The sequence below is a fragment of the Solanum stenotomum genome, chromosome 11 (assembly GCF_019186545.1).
Source record: "Solanum stenotomum isolate F172 chromosome 11, ASM1918654v1, whole genome shotgun sequence".
NCBI classification, from domain to species: domain Eukaryota; kingdom Viridiplantae; phylum Streptophyta; class Magnoliopsida; order Solanales; family Solanaceae; genus Solanum; species Solanum stenotomum.
The window spans coordinates 56,685,112-56,710,154 of NC_064292.1; the positions used below are offsets into that span (position 1 = coordinate 56,685,112).

General features: G+C 31.2%; 5 protein-coding genes across 7 annotated transcripts in view; 3 read left to right on the forward strand and 2 right to left on the reverse strand.

Moving 5' to 3' along the window:
* LOC125844643 (pollen-specific leucine-rich repeat extensin-like protein 1) overlaps window positions 1-2,170 on the reverse strand; it is a 29,828-nt gene extending 27,658 nt beyond the window's left edge. For 2 of the 3 annotated variants that reach the window (XM_049523957.1, XM_049523958.1), the window contains exons 1-3: window positions 2,019-2,160; window positions 1,665-1,746; window positions 838-1,557 (exon numbers count right to left, since the gene is read on the reverse strand). In XM_049523957.1, coding sequence (XP_049379914.1) covers window positions 839-1,557; window positions 1,665-1,746; window positions 2,019-2,033 — 816 coding nt within the window. In that variant the 5' untranslated portion in view covers window positions 2,034-2,160 and the 3' untranslated portion in view covers window position 838. Of the gene's footprint in view, window positions 1-837; window positions 1,558-1,664; window positions 1,747-2,018 lie in introns of all 3 variants that reach the window. The other variant, XM_049523956.1, reaches the window with a different exon arrangement.
* Window positions 1-25,043, reverse strand: part of LOC125844654 (40S ribosomal protein S28-like) — a 122,604-nt gene that overhangs the window by 83,489 nt on the left and 14,072 nt on the right. The window lies entirely within an intron of this gene.
* LOC125844645 (heavy metal-associated isoprenylated plant protein 7-like) lies at window positions 6,988-11,085 on the forward strand. Its single transcript, XM_049523960.1, has 5 exons — window positions 6,988-7,076; window positions 7,686-7,788; window positions 8,118-8,326; window positions 10,415-10,505; window positions 10,654-11,085. Exons 1-5 carry the CDS (start codon window positions 7,068-7,070, stop codon window positions 10,953-10,955), a joined length of 714 nt encoding a protein of 237 aa, XP_049379917.1. The 5' UTR covers window positions 6,988-7,067; the 3' UTR covers window positions 10,956-11,085.
* Window positions 17,242-21,266, forward strand: LOC125844635 (oligopeptide transporter 3). The gene is made up of 6 exons (XM_049523947.1): window positions 17,242-17,810; window positions 18,763-18,860; window positions 19,033-19,602; window positions 19,848-20,103; window positions 20,222-20,404; window positions 20,488-21,266. Exons 1-6 carry the CDS (start codon window positions 17,274-17,276, stop codon window positions 21,103-21,105), a joined length of 2,262 nt encoding a protein of 753 aa, XP_049379904.1. The 5' UTR covers window positions 17,242-17,273; the 3' UTR covers window positions 21,106-21,266.
* On the forward strand, window positions 22,833-23,786 carry LOC125844652 (uncharacterized). Its single transcript, XM_049523967.1, has 2 exons — window positions 22,833-23,121; window positions 23,210-23,786. Exons 1-2 carry the CDS (start codon window positions 22,926-22,928, stop codon window positions 23,509-23,511), a joined length of 498 nt encoding a protein of 165 aa, XP_049379924.1. The 5' UTR covers window positions 22,833-22,925; the 3' UTR covers window positions 23,512-23,786.

Here is a 25,043-nt window from a genome sequence, read left to right on the forward strand (position 1 = left end):
CTATATTTTTTCAGACAACCAACTCCAACCCAATTTTCTATTTTACTCTTTAAAAATGAATCTTTTTCTCTCTCCTCAATACTATATTATTATTTCTATTTCATTCTTATTTTCTTATTTCATAATATAAATCCTTTATTTCTTTTTTCCCAAATAATTACTTTATATAATTTTTAATGTGATATAAAATTATTTTTTATTCTAAATTTTTAAATAACATAAATTGCAAGAAAATATAATATAATACATAAATTAGGGGACAAATTCAATTAAAAGTGACATACAATTACATAAACACTCAATTTTCAAAATTATTACGTTGCTCGCATAAATGCTCTATTAATGCATTACGGAGTTCAAAATGAGCATTTTTGTCCTTAATTTTTTTATGTCTAGCTAAAAATTGTTCAAACCAGAGATTTTCATCTATCACCATTTCTATAGTTGGAGTTGGAGCCTCTACGGCATCTTGAATTGGTGCATTGAGATCACGTTCATCCTCAATTATCATGTTGTGCAGTATAATACATGTAGTCATTATATCATGTAGCACTTCCTTTCTCCAAAAACGTGACAGTCCTGCAATAATTGCAAAACATGATTGCAAAACTCCGAATGCACGTTCAACATCTTTTCGGCATGATTCTTGTTTCATCGCGAAATATTTCTTTTGTTGGGAATGAGGATCACGAATAGTTTGAAACAATTGTAGACCATTTAGGATATATGCCATCAGCTAAATAATAACCCATATTGTATACCATCACAATTGTACCACCACATTAATAGAAGCCCACATTGATGAGCCCAGACATTGAACCATAACAATTGGGCCACCTTAAATAATTGAGCAACCATTAGCATTTTCATCATTAAAGTACTGATCACATCTGCTTACATTACAGCCCGTACCATAGCCATAAGGCACAGGCCTAGGCCCAGGCCCATAGTTATCGTAACATGGGGGCGGAGGGACTGGTCTTCCATACCCTTGATAACATGGGCCCCCGGTTTGGCCTTCGTAACATTGCCCACAACAATGTCCCGGGGGCGGAGGGACTGGTCTTCCATACCCTTGATAACATGGGCCCCCGGTTTGGCCTTCGTAGCATTCTCCACAACAATGTCTCGGGGGCGGAGGGACCGGTCTTCCATACCCTTGATAACATGGGCCCCCCATTTGGCCTTCGTAGCATTGTCCACAACAATATCCGTGTGGCGGTTGTAGGTATTCTTGAATTGGCATTACGGGCTCTGGTGCTGGTGGTGGAGTAACTGGTTTAGGTTTAGGAACTTCTTTGGGCTTTTCGGGCTCTTTGGGCTTTTCGGGCTCTTTGGGCTTAGGCTTCTCAACTTCTTTTGGCTTTTCAGGTGTCTTAGGTTCGGGCTCTTTGGGTTTTTCGGGAGGTTTGGGCTTTGGAGGGTCTTTGATTGCAATGCTCTTGATTACACCACATCCTTTACTACACAATTTGTCACGAAGTTTTTCAGGATTACAACAAACCACAGTGATTGTGACTGTATTGCACTTCTCATCATATACTTGGTCTCTAATTTCTATTCCCAAAAAAAAAATTGAAACCACAAAAAAAAGGGGAAAAAATCAAATTAATTCTTATTCATGTTATAATAATATTGAAAAATTCAAGAAAAAAGAAACTTACGAGGGAATTTACAGAGAATATTTTTGACCTTTTTGTAGCAGCTTGAACATTGAAGATCAACCTTGAGTACCATGATAGTGGTCTGATAATTAAACAATAAATTAAAGTAATTGTAAGCACACAATTAATCAAAGCTCTTATAGAAAGATTTGTGAACAATATTATGCAAGAATGAACTAAATTATTTTGTATTTGTGGAAGTGAAAAGATACAATAGGAGAACAAAAATTCAGAATCTATATAAGTGTGATTATATAATCAATCATATGTATTAAATTCTTGATCAAACGTCATATAGCTATAGATAGATCGATCAGAATCTTTTTCGAATATAGAAAATTAGTGAATTCATACCTTTCCACCCCCCATGGTTGATACTTGAAGAAAATGGATTTTGTGTGGAGTGAAAAGAGTGTAGCTTTAATGAAAATATATACTAGTATGAATGAAACATCAAAAAGTCTTATGAAGAAAAAAAGAAGAAGGAATAAAGTAGGAAAACATCTTAAAAATTAAATGAAAGTTAAAATTCTTGATATCATCTAAATTGGAAGCCACTAGAATTGCTGACTATATATATACTCTCAATTTGCATGTACTGCCTTTGATGGTCACATTTCACCTTCCCTTTCATACCAAGCAAATATATTCTCTTTTGATTTCTTATTCGATATTCGATATTTATGTTAAAGTCGATCAAATTTTATTTGTGGGATAACCCTTTCAACAAGATTTTTAAATTTTTAGAAGAATTTAAACTCAAGACCTCTGATTAAAGATAGAGGAAACGGTCAATATTAATACCAAACACATATTATTTAATTTTTAACTGTTTTTTCTAGATATACATAATCAATTACAGGTAAATTTTATGATGATAAGCATAACAACACGATAAAATGAATGGCAATTAATCAATTGCAACATATTAAATTGGAATATTAGCAAGGGAAAAAAAAGAATCTTCACATTTTATCATTAATAAGGGAGATACCTTTTGAGTTCAATAGAATTAAATAATATTGGTGCACTGCCCCCACATGGTGCCTAAGCCTAACTCTATATATGTAGCATTCAACCTTTAATTTGTCATTAAACTTCACCTAATTTGTAATCATAAATCTTTTCCACTTCTTCTTTTATACAGAGTGTAATTGAAGATAATTAAACATAGTTGACACAAAAAAGAATGGACTAATTACAAAAGTTTTAAGTGGATGTGATAGTTGCGGTGTGTCAGTTAATTTGCATGCATCTCGATTAATTTTAGGAGGTATATGTTATCTCTTATCAACACATGCACTAGATAAGTCTGTTCACTCGGGCTTGGGCATATGGAAAAAAATTACCTAGTTTTTTTTAATCTCCATTATAACTCATGCTTTTCGACTCAATTCGTTGACTATTAAAGTTTGATAGTTTAGGGAAAAAAACAAACAATTTTCAGAAACAAATTCAAGATTTAAAGTTTATCTTCTTCCTACGTCAATCTCAAATTAATATTTAATAATAATAGGTCTTAATAATTAAAAGCGATGATATAGAAAAGTTAAAGGTCAGCATCATTAGTACTAAAAAAATGTGTGAATTTTAGGTAGAAGTTTAATGTCAAGGTGGGTAGTGAGGGACCAAACTCAAAATCCATAAATCCAAAGTGAGGAACGGCTTAATAACTTTGTTGTCTAAATTATTTCGATTTATACGATGATGTTTAATTGAATACGAAAATCAAAAGAGAATAATTATCACGTTAAAGTATGAATTATGTAATGAATTTAATTTATTGAAGGTTCTGAAAGTTTGCATAAAAATCTAATATCAAACATTTTGAAACCTTATTGAAACACCACAAGTTCGACATGTGATCTCTTGAAGTTCAAACATGTTTACTTTGATAATGATGTCTCTATATACACCTCATTTGATACTTTATTCTCATGCAATCTTATCCAAATGAATCGACGATAAAGAAGAACAATGAAATCTAAATATATTATTCTAACCACTAATATTCAGAAATTGTTGTTATTCTTGGCATGATTGAAATGATTCTTCGTAAAGTAAAATACCAAAAATAATGTCTCCCAAAATTACGTAACACATCTAAATCAAAAGCAAGTAACTTGTTGAGGATGTCCATTAAGTATTTCATTTTGGAAGTGAATTCCCATGGCCCAATCATAAAGTTGGGCTATTTTGTTCTATTAAATTGGCCCATAAAATCAAGAGTTCGTACCACATTCGTACACAAAAGCCCATAATGAGAATGTTATCCATATAGCATATAAATTCCATTGGTTTAGAAGTTAATTACTTAGATATACTTTAGTATGTAATATTACGTATTTTATCAAATTTTGGTGACTCCGGATATGTCCAGATACATGAATCTCGGATACATGGGTCAAATTTAGGTGTGATTTGTTCTAGATACATTATATCCAAGTGGATTCGTATGTATCTGGATACATAGCAAATCTCGATCGTCTCTCTCCCATCTCGCTCGCCAATCTCCCATATATCTGGATACATATTATGAATCTCGCTCGCCTTCCTCCTCAATCTCGCTGCCTCTCTTCTTACTTTTGTGTATCTGGTAGCAAAATACATATATCTAAGTGTAAGATACGTAAAATAAACTCTTAATTAGTGGTAAGATACGTAATATTTTGAAAGTATAAGTAATAATAATATATATGTTAGTGAAGTATGCCTAATAATTCTTTAATATTTAGAATTATTAATTATTCAAATGACTTATAATTATTCAAAGATCCCTTACATATAATTTATAAATATAAAAATTTCTAACCAAAAAATAAAAGAACAACTTTCACATATAGCAAAAATAAAAACCATATTTGTATGCTATAGTTATAGTTTGCATAATTGCACTCCATAGCAAACTTTATGTTTGTTATGGCTATTAATATGTATATTTCGCTATACATATACAAAAGAAGCAATTGTATAATCTGTTTCGGTATACATATACAAAAGAATCAATTGTATAATATGTGTTTGTAAAGCGAGAAAGAGAGAAACACAAAAGAAAACTGGGTAGGGGAAGATCTATATTTGTATAATCATAAGTGTATAGGACGAAAATATATATATTTGTATTTGTATATACAATTTTCTCTCGCTTTACACAAACACAAACACAATTTATACATTTGTGTTTGTATAAAGTGAGAGAGGCGAGTGAGAGTGGCGAGCAAGATCTAGTGGTGAGCGAGATATGGGAGAGGGGAACAAAAATATATGTATATATACAATTTTCTCTCGCTTTATACAAACACAAACACATTTTATACATTTGTGTTTGTATAAAGTGAGAGAGGAGAGGAGAGGAGAGGCTGCCCAGCGAGAAACGAGAGTGGCAAGCGAGAAATTCAGGGAGAGAGGCGAAATGGCAACAGTTTGCTACGAGTTACAATTAAAGTAAACTGTGATTATAGCATTCAATTTGAATGAATAGTTTGTTATTTTATACAATTTTCTCAAAAAATGTAAAAATTGAAATAATTTGATAAAAGACTACAAAATCAATTGACGGAAAATTTGTATTTATATATATATTGTCTTTGAGTGAAAAAGCACAATGGTGAGCAATGTAATGATAGTGGTGAATGTTAACCATATAGAGGCAACAAGTTGCTTACAACAAGACAAAAGATTGAGAAATCAATCACCTTCAAAATTCTCTTTTCCAAAAATAAAAAAAGATTTTGAATTATGCACAAAAAAATAGCAAGGACTTGTTTGATTGTACCAAAGACCAGATAACCATGGAGATAACAACATTTTATCACCACACATGTCACTTCATCAATGCCCATCACACATACAGAAAATGATTTTATGTAGTCTGTTTCAATTTGTTTATCTTATTTTGACTTGACATGAAATTTAACACTAAAAAAATATATTTTAATCTTGCATGCATCTCTATTACTTCTACGAGTGCAATCTATCTCTTATCATTATCAATACAAATATCTGATAACTTTGTCTATCAAAGCTTGAACAATTTTTATTTTAAAAAATCACTTAATATTTATTCTTTGGTGAGGTTTAAGTACTATGAGACTTTATGGTTACTAACTAGTAAACAATAGTACAAAAATGTAATAATGATACGAATCTCTTATCACTTTTCTTTATTCAAATTGTAAATGAAGATAAAGAGAGTTAATAATACAAAAATGTAATAATGATACGAATCTCTTATCACTTTTCTTTATTCAAATTGTAAATGAAGATAAAGAATCTCTTATGCCTTTATTATTTTCTCTAACTTTGATTGATGATGATCATCCTCTAAGTCATTGATTTGGATTTTCATTTGTATTTTGTTTCCTTTTCTAGTTCTTTTCACTCATTTTCATATTTAGGGAATTGAAAAAAGGGACATTTGGTACATTCATCTAATAATTTAGAGATTTTCTATATCCAAAAAGTATTCTTCCTTTGTCATATCTAATGTGTACTAATTTCTTCGGCCTCTTTGGGTTCTCAAATATTCTTTCACAATTATTATCATGGTTAACATAGACTTTGAATTGGGCTTTTTGGAGAACAAAATATTAGAGACAATAAGTGAAAGACAAATTGTTTTGTCAATTGGTGTAAGTTAACTGTTGAATTATAAAAATTGCACATTTTACGTTTAAATTAGTCTAATCTTATTATTTGATTTATTTATGTTTTATAGTAACTATTATGTATTCCAAAAATAAAAATAAAAATAAAAATAAAAATGCATCATTTTCGAATATATGTAGCTTTCATAAAATTATATACGCATTAATATGAAGTACATACGTAAAGCGCGTGCTAAAAAGCTAATCCATTTTAAACAAAGATGGGAATTAAAAGTAGTGAGTATTAAAAAGAAAAATAATTGAATGGGAGATTAAAAGGGAAAAAGTAACGTAAATTAATGATCAATAGTGGACAGCTAGGACAAATAATAGGATGCTGAATCAGCAAATTGGACCATTGTGTCATCTTGTTACGTTTCGTTTCGTTTTCTAGAGTTAATTTGACTAATATTTATAGTTAAATTAAATCAAATCAATTTGATATTTTAATATTCAATAACTATAGATATAATAACATTATATATTGCAGTTCTTCTCATATCCATATGACAAAAAAAATAACTTTTTAATTGGTAATATAGTTTAACCCTAAAAAAAGAAGAAGAAACATGACGAATAATTTGGATCGGAGAAAGTAAAATGTAATTTAAGAAATTCCACGTCAGATTTTGCTGTTGTCAGCTTCTCTCCACCTCTCAACTTAAATGTTTTTCCCCCACAGACTCATCAAAAACTAGAATTTTGAAGTGCAAAAAAAGTTTGAAAACATTCATTCAAAAATAAGCATTGTATAAAGATGGGGGAGGTAAGTTTCTACTCTTTAACAAAACTTATATTCTTGAGTCGAAGGTCTACTGAAAACAATCTATGTACTGTTATATGGTTGTAAGGGTAGAAATATATGTGCTTTCTACCCTTTAATTCCAAACCCCACCTTGTAAATTATATTGGTTATATATTGTTATTGTTGTTGTATATTTCAATGTATAGGCCGAGGCGAATCTTGAGTACAACATATGAGTACTTTATAATGAGAATATTATCTAGATTCCATGTGTATATATATATATAAAAAAATCTTATCAAATACATATCTACAAACAAAATTGATTGTAAATTCTAATATTATTTATATATTAACTTGAGGTTGATGTAGGAATTCATAAATTTCAAATTATGAATTGCCTCTTATGTAAGTAAAATGACAAGAGTTAAGATTTTAGTTCTAAATTCAAGAAAAAGAGAGCTTATTGGGTTCTAAATAAATTAGTTTCTTACGTACAAATTAAATACATGATCATATATAGTCGATATTACAAAATTTTATCAAATTCATAGACAAGCTTGTAACTCCGCCCATGAATATGTATGTAGGTACTCTAATGGTTTTCTTGTTTTTGTTTTTATTTATTAGGAGAAAAAGGAAGAAGAAGAGGCTCAAGAGATGGTGCTAAAAGTTGATATGCATTGTGAAGGTTGTGCTAGAAAAGTTGCTAGAGCCTTGAAAGACTTTCAAGGTCTTATTTCTCTCTAATTTTTCCAATTTTTTTAATTATTTGATTGTTAAAGATTTTTGTTAATTTGGAACTAGACATTAATTTATTAAACTATTTGATTTCCCTTATCCCTTGCACGTTTCCAATTCAAGAATTAATTTACTCACAAGTAACACATTATTAAAACCATCAATAAACCAAAGACATCAACTTTATGTGTTAAATAGTACATCGATGTTGTTTTTTGGTATAGTTTATTACGATTTGAGTTATATGCATCAATAGTAAAAAAACATACTTATTAAATATATAGTAGCGTTATTTGTAATTATCTTTTAAATGAAGCGCAGGAGTAGAGGAAGTGACGATGGATTACAAGGAGAGTAGGGTGGTGGTGAAAGGCAAAAATGTAGATCCACTTAAAGTGTGTGAAAGGGTGGAAAGGAAAAGTGGTAGAAAAGTTGAACTTATTTCACATATGACAAAGCCATTTGAAGAAAATACAAAGGAAGAAGAAATTAAGAAAGAAGAAGAGTCCAAACAAGAGAAAAAAGATGAGGTAATTTATTTTAATTTACTTACTATTAATTAGTTAATTAAATTAAGATTAAGCACATGACTTGTGATTTAATTATCTCTTGCCTCATTAATTTGTTACTTGCACATTGATTTATTTTGTGTTCTTTTCTATAACCATTTAATTTTCGGTAGACTATATATTATTTCTTGAATTTAGCTGACCAATCAAGATCGAGTCATATGAACTTGGAAATCTCATGCATGTTCAAATTTGATTAATATTTAATCAAGATTGTGACTCTATTGCTTCAGGTTTGTAACTTAGTTGGTTGACTATCTAAATTTATCATCTTATTAAAAAACGAAATAGGCTATACATGGTAACAAATAAAAAAATTAGTATAATGTAGCTAGGATGGACAATGTTTTATTTTGTAGCAAGAGGGTATTTTGGGGTACCTACTGGGTACATTTAACTGCATCCTATATGAATCTAGAAAGGGACCGTGGAGTCGAAGAATTCAAGAATTAAAGTTTATGGGAGCTAGGAGAATTCACGAGTCAAACCGACATTCAATGTGTTATACATGGAATGTTATGTTGTTCGAATTCTTTAAATATATATATATCGGAATTTTTATTGAATTTTCTAGTAGTACATTATGTATTTTTGGAAGATCTATTATATAAATACGACAATATAAGTAAAGGGTTCGAGAAATATTAGTTACGTGTTTGCGTGTGCACGTACGCAAAAAGAATATGATCAGTATACATCATGTAAAGAACAAATATACTTTCAATGGTGTGAATCCCCTACGGATCGGGCCAAGACACATTATATAATCTCAAATGGTCATTCAACTATGCATTTTTCTCTCAGAAAGTCACTCAATTTCAATTTTAACTTAAAAGTCACTCAACTATGCACTTCTCTCTCAGAAAGTCACGTAACTTTGAATTTTAACTCAAAAGTCACACAACTATCCACTCTTCTCTCAAAAAGTCACTCAATCTATTTAATTATTTTTTTATTAAGAATTTCTGATATTAATTATTTATATAACAAACCAAAATTTTAAAAAATAAAAAATATCATTTAAATCATTTAATGACCCTCCATTTGACCCAACCCGCTAAAAATATAATATTGACCCATTTTATGACTCTATCTCCTCCTCCCGTGCGTTTTTTTTTCCTGGCTCTCCATTGATGTTTTTTTTTTAACTCAACACAATAAAGAATTGCGTTTTTTTTAACTCAACACAATTTCTATGTTCTGCTTCTGGAAACAACTCCTTAACAGCTCCAATCAATCCCTATAACATTGATTTTAAATTGTTAAATACATAATGGGAAAAAAAATAGCAAATTAGAAAAATGAAAGAATTTGGATGTCTCACTTTTTGTCGGTCAGACATGAAGGCAATGTGGTGACTATTTGTTATCTCTAAGTAACAAATAGTCATAAAATGGTTTAAATGGAGAACCAGGAAAAAAAACGCACGGGAGGAGGAGAAAGAGTCATAAAATGGGTTAATATTATATTTTTAGTGGGTCGGGTCAAGTGGAACGGGTTATTAAATGATTTAAATGGTATTTTTTATATTTTAAAATTTTGGTTTGTTATATAAACAATTAATATAAACAAATTTTAATTAAAAAAACAATTAAATAGATTGAGTGACTTTCTGAGAGAAGAGTGGATAGTTGAGTGACTTTTGAGTAAAAATTCAAAGTTAGGTTACTTTCTGATAGAGAAGTGCATAGTTGAGTGACTTTTGAGTTAAAATTGAAAGTTGAGTGACTTTTGAGAGAAGAGTACATGGTTGAGTGACCATATGAGATATTAACTCCACCAAATTAATAGTGTAACTTTGGGTTGGTTTAATTGGAGAACAATTAAGTAGAATTCATGTTTCAATTGTTGTTGAGATGTTTTGGGCCTACATTTTAGACAAATGGGATGTATGCCACCAGTGCAATTAATATATGTATTTATTAATGATCATTTGTATGTACTACATATACTCCTGCCTACATATATTTTCATCTTCTTGATAACTATGTTTAATTGATTAGATGAATTAATTAACATGGAAGTGTGATACATACATATACATAACAGCCTCCTCCAGAAGTAACACTTGTGTTGAACGTTCAAATGCATTGTGATGCTTGTGCTCAAGTTCTGCATAAGAAAATCCGCAAAATAAAAGGTATCGTATAAATAATTTATTCAGAATTCATCATAAACTTTAACATCTTAGCTTTGCCTCTATATATACACGACCATCCTTCTTGTATATTAATTTTGTGCATACATTAGTTTGTGACAACTTTAGTTTGATAATGTGATACATGCAGGTGTAGAATGTGTTACGACAGATGTTGAAAAAAGTCAAGTAATTGTAAAAGGTGTCAATATCGACCCAGAAAAGCTAGTTAATGATGTGTATAAGAGAAGCGGAAAACAAGTTTCAGTTGTAAATAATATTATTCAAGAGAAAAAAGAAGAAGAAGAGAAGCAAAAAGAAGAAGAAGAAGATACAATTATAAAGAATTATAATTTGGCTCAAAATTACAACTACAACAACATGGAGTACTATGCTAATTATTCTCCTCAATTTTTCAGTGATGACAATCCTCATGCTTGCTCTCTAATGTAACTTATTTTTCAGGCCAATTCAATTTTACTTCACCAATTTTCAATATATACTCTAATAATTATTATATTGTTACGTATAATAAACGTGAACAATTGATGATTAAGAATTTTTTTTCGGTCTATAAATACATGTCGAATTATCAAACAAGTTTAATTTGTAACTAGTCTTAGCTACAATTGGTCTTGTTTATCCAATAGAAATTTTTCCACGGTTTATATTTAAGTTGAAAATTCAAAGGTTTGTCATATCCATAGTTATTTGCGTAATAAACTTTTTAATATACATTTCGTACATTGTTTCAAGTCTTAAATATTTTGTATTCTTTTTCATATTTTTTCCACCAAATTCTTCTCATTGCATGCATTCCCCTTCCAACTTCATTATTGCACTTGAAAAGTACCACGACCCTTTTGATATAGTCCTTTATCACTTCATTTTTTTCCACAGTCAAGTTGTTGCTAAAGTTATAGTAATGTCCACATATTATAGTCAATGCCTAACAAAATGTTTTTTTCTTTTTGTAAGTTAGTATAACAGGAAAAGTCGAGTTATTATTACAAGTACTTTCCTAGCATTTGCCTGTTTACTTATAAATTTTAAAATTTATCTTAAAATATCTATTTGATCAAATTCATATATTTTAAGTTCCATAAATTGGGTCAGACCAGTTCTTGGATTATTAGCATTTCCACTCATAAAAGTTTTTTGAAACATATATTTTTTTGGCTATTTTTGTGGTTCTTGTCATTGATTAGTTGGTGTCAAATTGGGGAATATTAATTATTGTGCATTTATATATACACACACTTGGATTCTTTTGCTAGCCAAATGCTACATACCGTGTAGCATAATTAAATGGGATAAATATTCTCTTTTTTTTTTTAAGATGCTTTTTGTTTTGTTCTAAATTTTTGTGGTAAAAGTTATTCACCTTTTTCCTACTTAAAATAAAAAGATGATTACTACCTTTTTTAAGATTCCAAAATTGCTCTTTCCAACTTGCAACATTTCCCTTTGTCCCTGCAGCTTGCAGATCCCTTTTTTACTATTAATGTTGTTGTAAATAATATTCATTATTACAACCACAACAATAAATGTAATGTAATTTCATAAATGAGATCTGAAGACTGAAGAGAATAAGATATATATAGCTTTATCTGAATAAATATATAGATTGTTTTTTATCAACTTTCGACAATTCCCTTACTATATTCAAATTTGAGACTGACAACCGATGCAAGAGGCTGCTCATGACATTAAAAAAACAAGGTGAAGTAAACTATGTCATCATTACTACATGGATTTTTTTACACATTATATCCACTTTAATTTTGTGAGCACTTTTGGTCTCACCTAGATATATAGCTCACTCATTTTAATTTGTGGATTGAATAACTCAACACAAAATTTTCTCATTTTCAATCTTTATGCCTTTATATACTCTGTTGGCTCTTATAAGTTATATATATATACATATATACATGTTGGGTTTGTGGTCCTCTAGCTATTTCCAAGTAGACACAACACATTCTTCTCAGTTCAACTTGTCTTCTCTCTCATTTTCAAAGGTTCCCTCATAAAGAGGAAATAGACTAACCCTAGCTCGACTCATTATACTTTGAATACAAGAAAAATATTTTATAAAGTGACACAATTTTGTCAAAATTCTCTAAGTTTCCCTTTGAAACTTGCATGTGCCCACAACTCCACATTAGTTCCAAATACATATGTATCTCCACTTCAAGTTAAGGCAAGGGAAAGAAAGAATTTTAAAAAGATATATGCCCTAGCTCCTTGTTCCATATATATATAAGCTTGATTGTCCAAAAAGTTATTAGTCAAGTATATACTAATTACTAACAATATCAGGTAATTAATTTTATTTACAACATTCGAGCATTGTGTGAAAATATCGCTCACTTAGTTTTTGTTTGTCGATCTCCGTTAAAATTTAACTTGAAATCATATAGTTCTTTTCAGTTCATTGAGCACTAAACTACACCCTTGTTTTGGTTGCCATTTAAAGAAGGTTCTTGGTTATTTTTTGTCACTCATTATTATTCTAGATTTATGGCAGTAGAATAGATGGTTAAATTTTGAGAAAATGCTAATGAATTAATTCCCTTACATTTCCTTCAAACACATGTGTGAAGGCAACAAACATATTATATTCTGGACCGCCACTTTCTCATATATGCTAAAAATATATGGGTACATTATATTATATACTTTTGAAGTAGTGGTGGATCCAAAATGAAATTTACATTATAGATAGATAGTAATTTTTGAGATACAGGTATAATCAGAACTATCGAATTCGAGCTTTGAATATGGAGAAAATTTTATTGAAAGTGTCACCTTCAAATGGACCTGACAACAATTCAAATTTAATCGGAACTTCAATACGTTATTACTGTGATGTCACGGAGTTGAAGCCAAAAAAGTAGTAAAGAATTAAATTGTTGCGTCATTTTCTATCACAAGACTACAAGGAGTTTTTTCCAAACAAAATTCCAATTCTTCCAGCTGTTTATCCAATTCATGAGCTTTCCTACTCTTCTATTTACAAAATTCTTTCTTCCTTTTTTTAGTGAAAATTACAGTTTACACTAAAAGATCAATATTGTATGTCTGATTAATATACATAGTTTTGGAGAAAATTTAATGAGTTTACGTGAATTTGTAACTTATGATTCTTTATATCTGCATGCCTTTGATTTGTTGCGTTATTATATGATGGTATTTGATAAGACATAAAAAGTGTACACGCGCATAAGATATTACTAAAACTGAATTAAATTGAATTAGTTAGTGATTTTGAATTTTAAAGATGGTTTAGAATATATTTTAAGTAATTCAAAATGAAATTAGAACTTGTCGTGTAAATGGGTTGAAGATTTGGTGACACCATCACGATTAATCATGGTTACGTACCACACTAACTATTTGTATGCGATAAAATATCTTTGTAATAATTCGAGTTTTGTGTTAAAGAATGACAAAAGTCCCACATTAGTGGTTAATGAGATAGGTGGACTCCTTATAAGGCTTGAGCAATCCTCCTCCCTTTGAGTTAGCTTTTGGGGTGTGAGTTAGGCCTAAGACTTAATTTAACATGGTATCAGAGCAGGGTCCGTCTCACCCGATGTTGGGGCCCCCAAAATCAAAATTGCCCACACACCAGATGCTAAGATGCACTGGGCGTGAGATGGGATGTTAAAGAATGACAATAGTCCCACATCGGTAGTTAATGAGATGGGTGAACTCCTTATATAGCTTGGGAAATCCTTCTCCCTTTGAGCTAGCTTTTGGGGTGTGAGTTAGGCCTAAGACCTAATTTAACATTTTGTGAATTAAAAAATATTACTATATATTTTCTTTTCAAATGAATATTACTTTGTCATAAGTTAATCGAAATCACAAAATAAATATTGAACACCAAAAATAAAGTAGAGGAGACATACGTGTACACATATGTGCAAGTAACAGTGGGAGTGCAGAAAAATCAACGCTACGNTGTGAATTAAAAAATACTATACATTTTCTTTTCAAATGAATATTACTTTGTCATAAGTTAATCGAAATCACAAAATAAATATTGAACACCAAAAATAAAGTAGAGGAGACATACGTGTACACATATGTGCAAGTAACAGTGGGAGTGCAGAAAAATCAACGCTACGATGTCTAGTGAATAAGTTTTAGTCCCACCACTAAATTTCAAACGATAGGTCCCTAGCCATCTTCCTGTCTTAATATATACTCTTCCACATCACTAACCCCTACTTGTGTTATTTTTTCTCGTATTGGAGTCTAACCTAATTTAAATTTAGTACTCCACGTAGGGTCATTTAAGAGGAAAACATATATTGATAGAATTTATTTCATACGTACAATTCAAATTGAGACTTAGTTAACGATGAACAGATCATATTCATCATATTATCCTCCTTATTGATCTCTGGCTACTATATTGTCAACTCAATACACTATGGGACCAATTCCTTGCTTTTAAGTACTATTGTTATCTTTTTGTATAGTGATTGAGAATCTAATGCCCCAAAAATCTAAGAGTTTCTTTACCAATTAAGTTTGTCAACGGAGAGCGAGTAAGGGTCTAAGATCATACAAAAAAAGCATAATTGATGGGCTATATATATATATATGTGAATATTCATGTACTACCACTTGTTCGATGATAAACCGAGCAAGTTAATGACCTACAAAAGATAATTATCGGTTCGAAAAGTATTTTCACTTTTGAATGAATGTAACCTTCATAAGCGCATAACAAAAAAATTGTACAATAGTATTCTGCGTCCTAGCTAATTTAAAATAAGCAAAAGTCTAAATTTTAACTGTTTGAATTATAAAATAACTAGCTAGTTAACTAATTACTGAGTCACAATAAATATCTATATATATTTAATAGATTTCATAATCCAAATAAAAGTTATGAATTCCTTCGAAACCATACTTAATATTATAGGTTCATTTCAATTTTCAAACTTACACCAAGAATTCGTTAAGTATTGTTCTTTTTACTGCATCTATGATCCGTGGCGGAGCCATATATATGTATTGAATTCTCCTAGCTTCTTAGTGTATTTAAAAAAAATTGACGTTACTAAAAATTATGATTTTGTTATTGCTTATGATAATCACCATACATGAACATGAGTTTTTATTTATTCTAAAGTTCAAACAAGAAATTCTAAGTTAGTAAAATGGTAGGCTAATGACAATTCTTTTTCATTTTTCAATTTATCAAACACTTGTAGTCCATTCAATTAACAAAAAATACATAGTGGAGCACCATTTTCATAAATTTACTCTTACGTGGCGAACATTTAAGTGAAGTTAATTTTAACGTTGATTTCCTATGTCTTTCTGTGGGCAGCACACATGCTACCCTTTACACGTGTCATAATTAACGGTCAACCCAACGTTGAAAACTCTGTTCGTAAATAAACTCCAATGAAACCATTAACGCCGTTCATTTCTCCGTTAGTTTACACCTAGGCTCACATTCCTACGTGGAACGGTTAGTGGGTCCCAAATGAAGAACCACGTGTACAACGTAGTAGCTTTTTTGTCAGAATGGGTAAAGAGTGTGTCAGTACCATATGGCACGTGAGAATCACATGCTCACCCAAGCCCCACTTTTCCCCATTTTTATTGGTCCACTTTTTTTTTTTATTATAAATATATACCATTGAAAATGCACATCACTTTTTCTTCCAAAGTCAAAATTAATTTTTTTTTTAATTAAATAAAAGAAGAAGAAATAGTTCTTGGCTCATATAGGTATGTTACTTACTCTTCATTTCAATTTTTTCCTTCATTTAAAATTTTGAGTCTTAAATATAGAAAAAATCTTGATAGATAATATATTTTTTGTTATTAATTTGAATTAGTTGGATTTTAAGACAAAATAACATGAAAAAAATCTATCTTATTCTGATTAAATAGATTGAAGTTGTATTTAATTATCTGATTTGATTATAGTATAATTGAGCTAGCGTGGGGGATTAGAAAGAAGTTTATAATTAAGTATGATTACTTTTTGTGTCCCATACGTATGCAAACAGATTCTAGAGGCCTAAATTATTGTTGAACCCATAAAACATTCTCCCAAATAATAATATCTTATAATATAATATTTCATCTTTTATAAATGTTGTTCCAAGATAAAGACATTAAGGTCACAACTCACAAGCTTCCAAGAACATATTCATATACTTGTCGTAAATAATTGAATTCATTTAATTTGTCCTTTCAAAGACTTGAGTCAATGGTCATTTTTAACTTTAGGAGACGAGTATTTTGAAAAAATTACAACGAAAGCAACAACTTACCAATCTAATTTCTCGAGTTCAATGTAAATAAGATTTACTTCAATAAAGATTACGTAACTATTAGAAAAAAATTGCACTAACGATTTGGTCATAAATTCTAAACAATGTTTATGTTTGTTTTTTCTTACAAAAAATCTATGTCCAAACGAACGTCTTTGAGTATGTCTATATATAAATAAATATATTACATCAAATACCTTGTCTTTTTTTTGAAACTTGCGGTGGGGGAAGCGGATTACAAAATGACAATGGAACAAGGTGAATATTGATTCTCCAATAGTACTGTTGTTTTGAGTATTATATTTTTGGTGAAAATTCTGATCCCGCCATTTAGTTACATATAGATAAAGGGTATTTTAGTAATAATACATACTGTAACTAACTTTGTCTTCCCTACAGGCTTATATAACGACATCAAAGTAGAGAGTATTAGCTGAGTCTTTCAAAATTCACACTTCCAATGTCCTTAAAAAACTCCGTCCAACCACCACCGCTCTCCACCGCGGACGGTGGCGGTAAGCTTAATGGAGACACACCGTCCTCCTCGGACGATGACAGATGTCCGGTGGAAGAGGTAGCTTTAGTAGTCTCGGAAACGGATGACCCAAGTTTACCGGTAATGACATTCCGGGCATGGTTTCTGGGGCTCTCGTCTTGCACTATCTTGATTTTTCTAAACACTTTCTTCATTTACAGAACTCAGCCATTAACAATTTCAGCTATTTTAATGCAAATTGCTGTTCTTCCAATTGGGAAATTCATGGCTGCTACACTTCCGAAGAAGAATTTTGCTTTATTTGGGAGATGGGGTTCGTTTAGTTTGAATCCAGGACCTTTTAATATTAAAGAGCATGTGGTTATTACTGTTATGGCGAATTGTGGAGTTTCCATTGGAGGTGGTGATGCTTATTCAATTGGAGCTATTACTGTTATGAGGGCTTATTATAACCAGAGTGTCAGTTTCCTCTGTTCTCTTATTATTGTCTTGACTACTCAGGTACTATCTTTTTTTCAACCTCTCAAGTTTTCATTGAATTTTGTGTCTTGAATGGTCCAGTATTTTTACTAGATATATGTTGATTTAAAATATGAAGAAATTAAAAGGGGGTTGGACATAACCTTCAAGTGTTTGATTTGAGTTTGAGGTAACACTCACTCTATCCTGCTCAGATCAGATCTCATTTTGTGAAAGTATACAGGATGTGTTGTTGTAAGTGTTTGATTTGAGTTTGAGTTGGTCACTAGAAAACAAAACAAAAAGACAAGGAGAAAGCGTTGAAGTTAAGCACACTGTTTGAAACTATAGTGCAAGTAGGCGTTTGGACATAAAAACGGTGATATTTGAGGGAACAAAAAGTACTATTCAAAAAAAGTTGAGATATTTGGATATCAAGGTGTATTTGGACATGCATTTGACTTAAAAAAAGGTTGAAATTTTGTTAGTGGAAGAAAAAAGATTCACTTAAAAAAATGGTTAAAATCACTTTTCCAAACTTTGTATGAAAAAACAGGCTCTAATATCTTTGTCTTCAAGTTCCAATATTTGTTATTGTAATTTATGTTTCATGCATTTGGTATAGAGAAAACTTTTACACTTGGGACAATTTTTTGGGTAATTTTCATGTATTTGGTTGGGTATAAATGTATTCAACATATATTAATATGAAGATGACAGTATTTGTGATACTTCTGAGCATAAGAGGTTGATGAAAGTGTCTGATGGTTAGTTGAAGTAAAAATTTGATATTTGTAATGTTACGTGACAGTCACAAACAAACAAGAAAGTCATTTTTCCATTTTGATGGAGTTTTTTTCGTTTGAAGAAAACATTTTCCACAATCTAAGATAACCAAACATTGGAGTAATTTTATGGACAAAAATGTTTATAGGAGAACATTTTCCGCAAATTTGGAAATAATTGATTTCTGATAGTTATGAATTTTGTACAGATATTGGGGTATGGATGGGCAGGAATGTTGAGGAGATACCTTGTTGACCCTGTGGATATGTGGTGGCCATCAAACCTTGCTCAAGTTTCTCTATTCAGGTTCACCTGATCTCTTTTGTAACTATGCTATGGCTGCCCATTTGTCTAAATACATTTTTGTGCTTTTCCAAATGCAACAAAATTAAGAAAGAAGTGACCAAATTCCACAATTTAATTATCATCGTTGTTGTTCGTGTTTTCATATTTTACATTTGTGACTTTCTTACAACAGGGCACTTCACGAAAAGGAACCAAAAACAAGAAGCTTGACAAGGATGAAGTTTTTCCTTGTATTTATGGCTGCAAGCTTTGCATACTACGCTCTCCCAGGCTATCTATTCCCAATTTTGACCTTCTTCTCGTGGGTCTGTTGGGCATACCCACATAGTATCACAGCTCAACAAATTGGCTCGGGATATCATGGCCTCGGTGTGGGTGCTTTTACCCTTGATTGGGCAGGCATATCAGCTTATCATGGCAGTCCACTAGTAACACCATGGTCCTCGATTCTAAATGTTGCCGTTGGATTTATCATGTTCATATACATCATTATTCCTCTATGTTACTGGAAGTACAACACTTTTGATGCTCAAAAGTTTCCTATCTTTTCAAATCAGTTGTTCACAGCTAGTGGGCACAAATACGATACCACTAAAATCTTGACTCCACAATTTGATCTCAACATTGCTGCTTATGAAAAGTACAGCAAGCTCTACCTCAGTCCTTTGTTTGCCCTCTCAATCGGATCGGGATTTGCAAGGTTTACAGCAACCCTCACACATGTTGCACTATTTCATGGCAGGTTAGCCTCTCATAAAGTGTTATATGCTTGTATCTTGTCATTTTAAATTTCTTAGAACTTGTCGCTTATTCTTGAAAATGAAATGAGAATTGTTGAAGTTTGATGACTAGAGTTATGTAAAGCAATTTAAATGGCATTGTTTCTTAAAGAGAGAAATAACAAGTTGATTTCTAAGAAGGTCACTCAACTGATAGTAGTCACCTGTCTTCTTGAACTGACAATCTGTTTCATTTCAACTCGGATAGTGATATTTGGAAGCAAAGTAGATCAGCTGTAAAGAATGTCAAAATGGATATACATGCAAAATTGATGAAGAGTTACAAGCAAGTCCCTCAGTGGTGGTTCCTTGCATTATTGGTAGGTAGCATAGCCCTATCACTTCTGATGTGTTTTGTGTGGAAAGAAGACGTGCAGCTGCCGTGGTGGGGCTTGTTGTTTGCATTTGGTCTTGCTTTTGTTGTTACTCTCCCTATAGGAGTCATTCAAGCGACTACCAATCAGGTGAAGCCTTAATTCTATTTTCCTAATTGCTCAAGTGCTATTAAATAACCTTTGCCTCGATTTTGACCTTATAATTAAAGTTCGATTCAGTGACATAACAATTTATATTGCATTGCAGCAACCCGGATATGATATAATTGCACAGTTCATAATTGGTTATATCCTTCCAGGAAAACCAATCGCCAACTTGCTTTTCAAAATCTATGGCCGGACAAGTACTGTTCATGCTCTCTCCTTTTTAGCGGATCTCAAACTTGGTCACTACATGAAAATTCCGCCACGATGCATGTACACAGCTCAGGTTAGTAACTACTTTCTCCGTTTTTCACTAGTGGAACTATTTGCAAAGATGTCATAGTTCCCAATTTATTTCCCATGTTCCAGCTCGTGGGAACACTGGTTGCTGGTACAATCAACCTTGCTGTAGCATGGTGGATGCTAGGAAGCATCGATAACATTTGTGACGTTGAGGCTCTTCATCCGGACAGCCCATGGACGTGTCCTAAATTCCGAGTGACATTTGATGCATCTGTCATATGGGGTCTAATTGGACCAGAACGGTTATTTGGTCCTGGAGGATTATATAGGAATTTGGTATGGTTATTCCTGATAGGTGCATTGCTACCGGTGCCTATTTGGGTGCTAAGCAAAATCTTCCCGGAAAAGAAATGGATCCCATTGATCAACATACCTGTTATATCATATGGTTTTGCGGGAATGCCACCAGCCACACCAACAAATATCGCTAGCTGGCTTATAACAGGTATGATATTCAACTATTTCGTGTTCAAATACAGAAAAGAGTGGTGGAAGAAATACAACTACGTTCTGTCAGCTGCGTTGGATGCTGGAACAGCTTTTATGGGTGTTTTACTGTTTTTCGCGTTGCAAAATGAGGGGAAAAACTTGAAATGGTGGGGAACAGAGTTGGATCATTGTCCCTTAGCAACTTGTCCAACAGCTCCTGGGATTATAGTACAAGGATGTCCTGTTTTCAAATAGGCATAAGAATGAATCAATGGTTTTTACATAATTAGTTTTAGTGTTTCAAGTTCAAACAAGTCCGCACATTACATTATTAATGTAATTTTGAAGGAACTGATCGATAGCTTTTTGTGTTGTGTAAATGATTTGATTATAATGCAGTCACTACTTCTCCCTGAGTTATTTTTCTTCCTATTTCGTTCTTCAACTATTTTCCCTTAATACGTATTATCTTATTACTCGCATATTAAAAAAATAGATCGTTGTCCATATTCCTATGAAATTGCATGTTCTGTTGTTGGGAGTATGAAGAATTTTGACACAACTTTCATTGATAGAATTGAAATATATACATAATGAGAAGTTAATTGAATAGATATTATTAATGAGAGATAGAAACTTAACTTAATATGTTCACTCACTTTTAACAATCCAAACTAAAATCTAAAAGAAATACTAGTAAAACTTTTTATGATAATTAAAAAGAAAAGATAAATAAGGTAGTTGGTCAAAANCACAATTTATACATTTGTGTTTGTATAAAGTGAGAGAGGCGAGGGAGAGACAAGCGAGCGACAAAGGGAGAGTGGCGAGCGAAAATTTCAGGGAGAGAGGCGAATGACAACAGTTTGCTACGGGTTATAATTAAATTAAACTGTGGTTATAACATTTAATTTGAATTAATAGTTTGCTATTATATACAATTTTCTCATTATCTTATTACTCGCATATTAAAAAAATAGATCGTTGTCCATATACCTATGAAATTGTTCTGTTGTTGGGAGTATGAAGAATTTTGACATACATAATGAGAAGTTAATTGAATAGATATTATTAATGAGAGATAGAAACTTAACTTAATATGTTCACTCACTTTTAACAATCCAAACTAAAATCTAAAAGAAATACTAGTAAAACTTTTTATGATAATTAAAAAGAAAAGATAAATAAGGTAGTTGGTCAAAACCAACCCCACTCTCAAAATGAATACATTATAGTAAATGGTTTTACTAGTATTTATTGAACTCAATTTTGGTCAACAAAGAAAGAAATAACGTACGTACGTAGTTGGTCAAAACCAATCCCACCAAAATTCCCATTGTGGTTTTATTTAATTTATTTTATTTTATGTGATTCGTTCAACTAATAAATTCAGTCATGGATTGAGTCACAACTGTTTTGTAATTTCGTTTTCTTGCCTTCCAATACCCAATAAAATAGTTGACCAAAGCTATAATTAATGGTGGTGCTTGACTTCATATCTTTCACTAAATCTCCATTACATTTTTTTCTGTTACATTAACTATTACCATTAATATATCAAAATAATCTATATTACCATAACATTTAAAAAATATCTACATGTTATAATTCATAAGACATATTACATGTTATAATAGATAAAAACTAACTAAATATATAGTGTAAAATTTCGATGGATATTTGTTAAACTCATAGGATTCGTCTGGTTACGGAATAAGTTATCACGAGATCAATTATCTCAGGATTTTATCTAAATCAAATATAGAATAAACTCATTATAAAATTAATGACGAAATTAGTTATTATTTATCCTTCGTACGAACGAGCCCCCCTAGAGAATTAATATTGCTTGTCTGCCTGTATATAGGTGCTGATAAGAGTAGGCTACCAACCTACCGTTAATCTTCCAACTTCTTTTATATGCAAATTAAATTAAAAGAATCTATATATAATTGAGATATATAGTAGCTACCTTTTCCATATAATTTGTCTCTTCATTTCATTCCATATATATACATACATTAATTGATCATATTTAGAAACACAAATTAAGGATATCATATATATTAAAGATCATGATCCAAGAAAGTATTGTGATATTATTGTCCTTATTATTAATTGTGCCAATAAGCTGGGCAATTAATAATCCATTAATAGAACTTTCAAGTAGAGAAGAATTGGCTAAGATAGCTGGTTATGGTGAAGAAAAACTCTCTACTGTTTTCCTCCATGGTACTCTTCTTTGTGGTCACACACCATATCCAGTTCCAGGTTAGTTTCTACTTTTTCTATAACAACATCGACCGTACATTTGTTCTGTTATTATAAAAAGGTTTGACTATATTGATATGATGATCAGGTGCATCTGTGGCGGTGTTTTGCGGAACTAGTGGGCCGGGTAGGGTAAGGAGATCATCATGGGCCAAAAATATAACAAATGAAAGTGGAGAGTTTATAATAGATGTTCCCTCTCATCTCCATGCTAATATTCATGATCCAAATCTATGTCATATTCAAATTCTTCATCTCCCAAAGGACTACTCACTTTGTCATCGTCATTCTTTTACAAAAAGGAAAACATTCACACTAACATCTTCCAATATTGGCGTTCGCGTTTATACGACTCCGACAATTTACTTGACCTCTAAAGCTAGCTCATGAGTATAATCCACGATAAGAGAAGAAGAGAGAAGGGATGACACAATTTCTTGAGATGGCGCTTTAGTCACACACACATTGAATTGTGCACTCGTACGTGATGCATGTTTAAATTTTATCAATGTACAATTTTTGTGTAGCTTTTAATTAAGTGTGTTGTTATTGTGTTTATGTTATGTGAGAAATTTAAATTTTCATAACATTAACTGTATTTCAATTAATGTAAAAAGTGATTATTGAATGTTATTTTCGTGGTAAAACCAAACTTATTTTTGCTTTCTGGTCCTCTCTTATTAGAAAAAATTGACACTTCCAAATGTCTATGCCATTTTCATAACCCTAAAAGCACTCAATTTTTGATAGATACTTACAACCACCCATCTACACTTTTTTATTTTATTTTCATGCTATTCGATATCCGCTTTAAGGTTTGACTAATTTGTATTCACAAAGTGATGTCATATCCATGACTCGAATGCCATATTTACGAAAGGATATTTACCAGTCACTTGCGGCCACCCATAGCTATAACCATCAAGGGTTCTGTTCCATTTCCTTTTTCTTCTAAAAAATCATTTACTTATTTAGTTATCTTCTTCTCAAACTGCTAAATTACTCACATTTTCTGTAAAGAAAAAGTAGTCACGTACCCACAATTTTAAAGGGAAAATTAATAATTAGGGGAAAAAGTTAAAACGAAAATGAACTTTTTAAAAAAAAGATTCATTTTTTAATTGGAATTAAGTTATTATAAACAAACAGTTAAAAACATTTTCACATATCAGTATTATTTGACCTATAATAACACGTTAATTAGTTATCATTTTCATCAAGTTATTATAGTTAATGTTTATTACACCCTCCGTCCCATTTTATGTGACACTTTTCGAATTTCGAGATTCAAACAAGTCTATCTTTGATTGTAGGTTTTTCATAGATCTTTTAAACATTTTGAATTATCAATTATTGTAACTTCTAGTACTTTTTACATAGTTTACAAATATATAAATTTCATTTCAAAAAATTGAAGAGCACTCCATGCAGAAATTTTTGATCAAATTTAAACTGTTTGACTCTCGTAAAACGAAAAGTGCCACATAAATTGGAATAGGGGGAGTAATACTTATGATCACCTTACAAGTGATCAATGGAGAATCTAAACTGTTGCGTTGGGTTCACGAAAATCCAGTTTTTTTTCCGCTCAAATTCTACATATCAATTAAAATACACACTTAATATTTATCTAACTATTTCCCATGACACTATTATAGATTTTCACTTTTGAATATCTTAATCTCAATTGGCAAAAAGCTTTCAATATTGTATAAAGTCACTTCACATTATTCATGAAATCATCATTGAAACTTAAAAATAAGTGATTGAAGTTACCTTTGAGTAATGGAAAAGTCTATTATAGTAGATGTATTTTTAATCCAAGAAATGAAGAATTTCACAAAAAGTAGAAAAGAAAAGAAAAAAGGAATTTCACAAATGATGTGACTCAATGAGTTTTAAGGCCCACTGGACCCATCCCC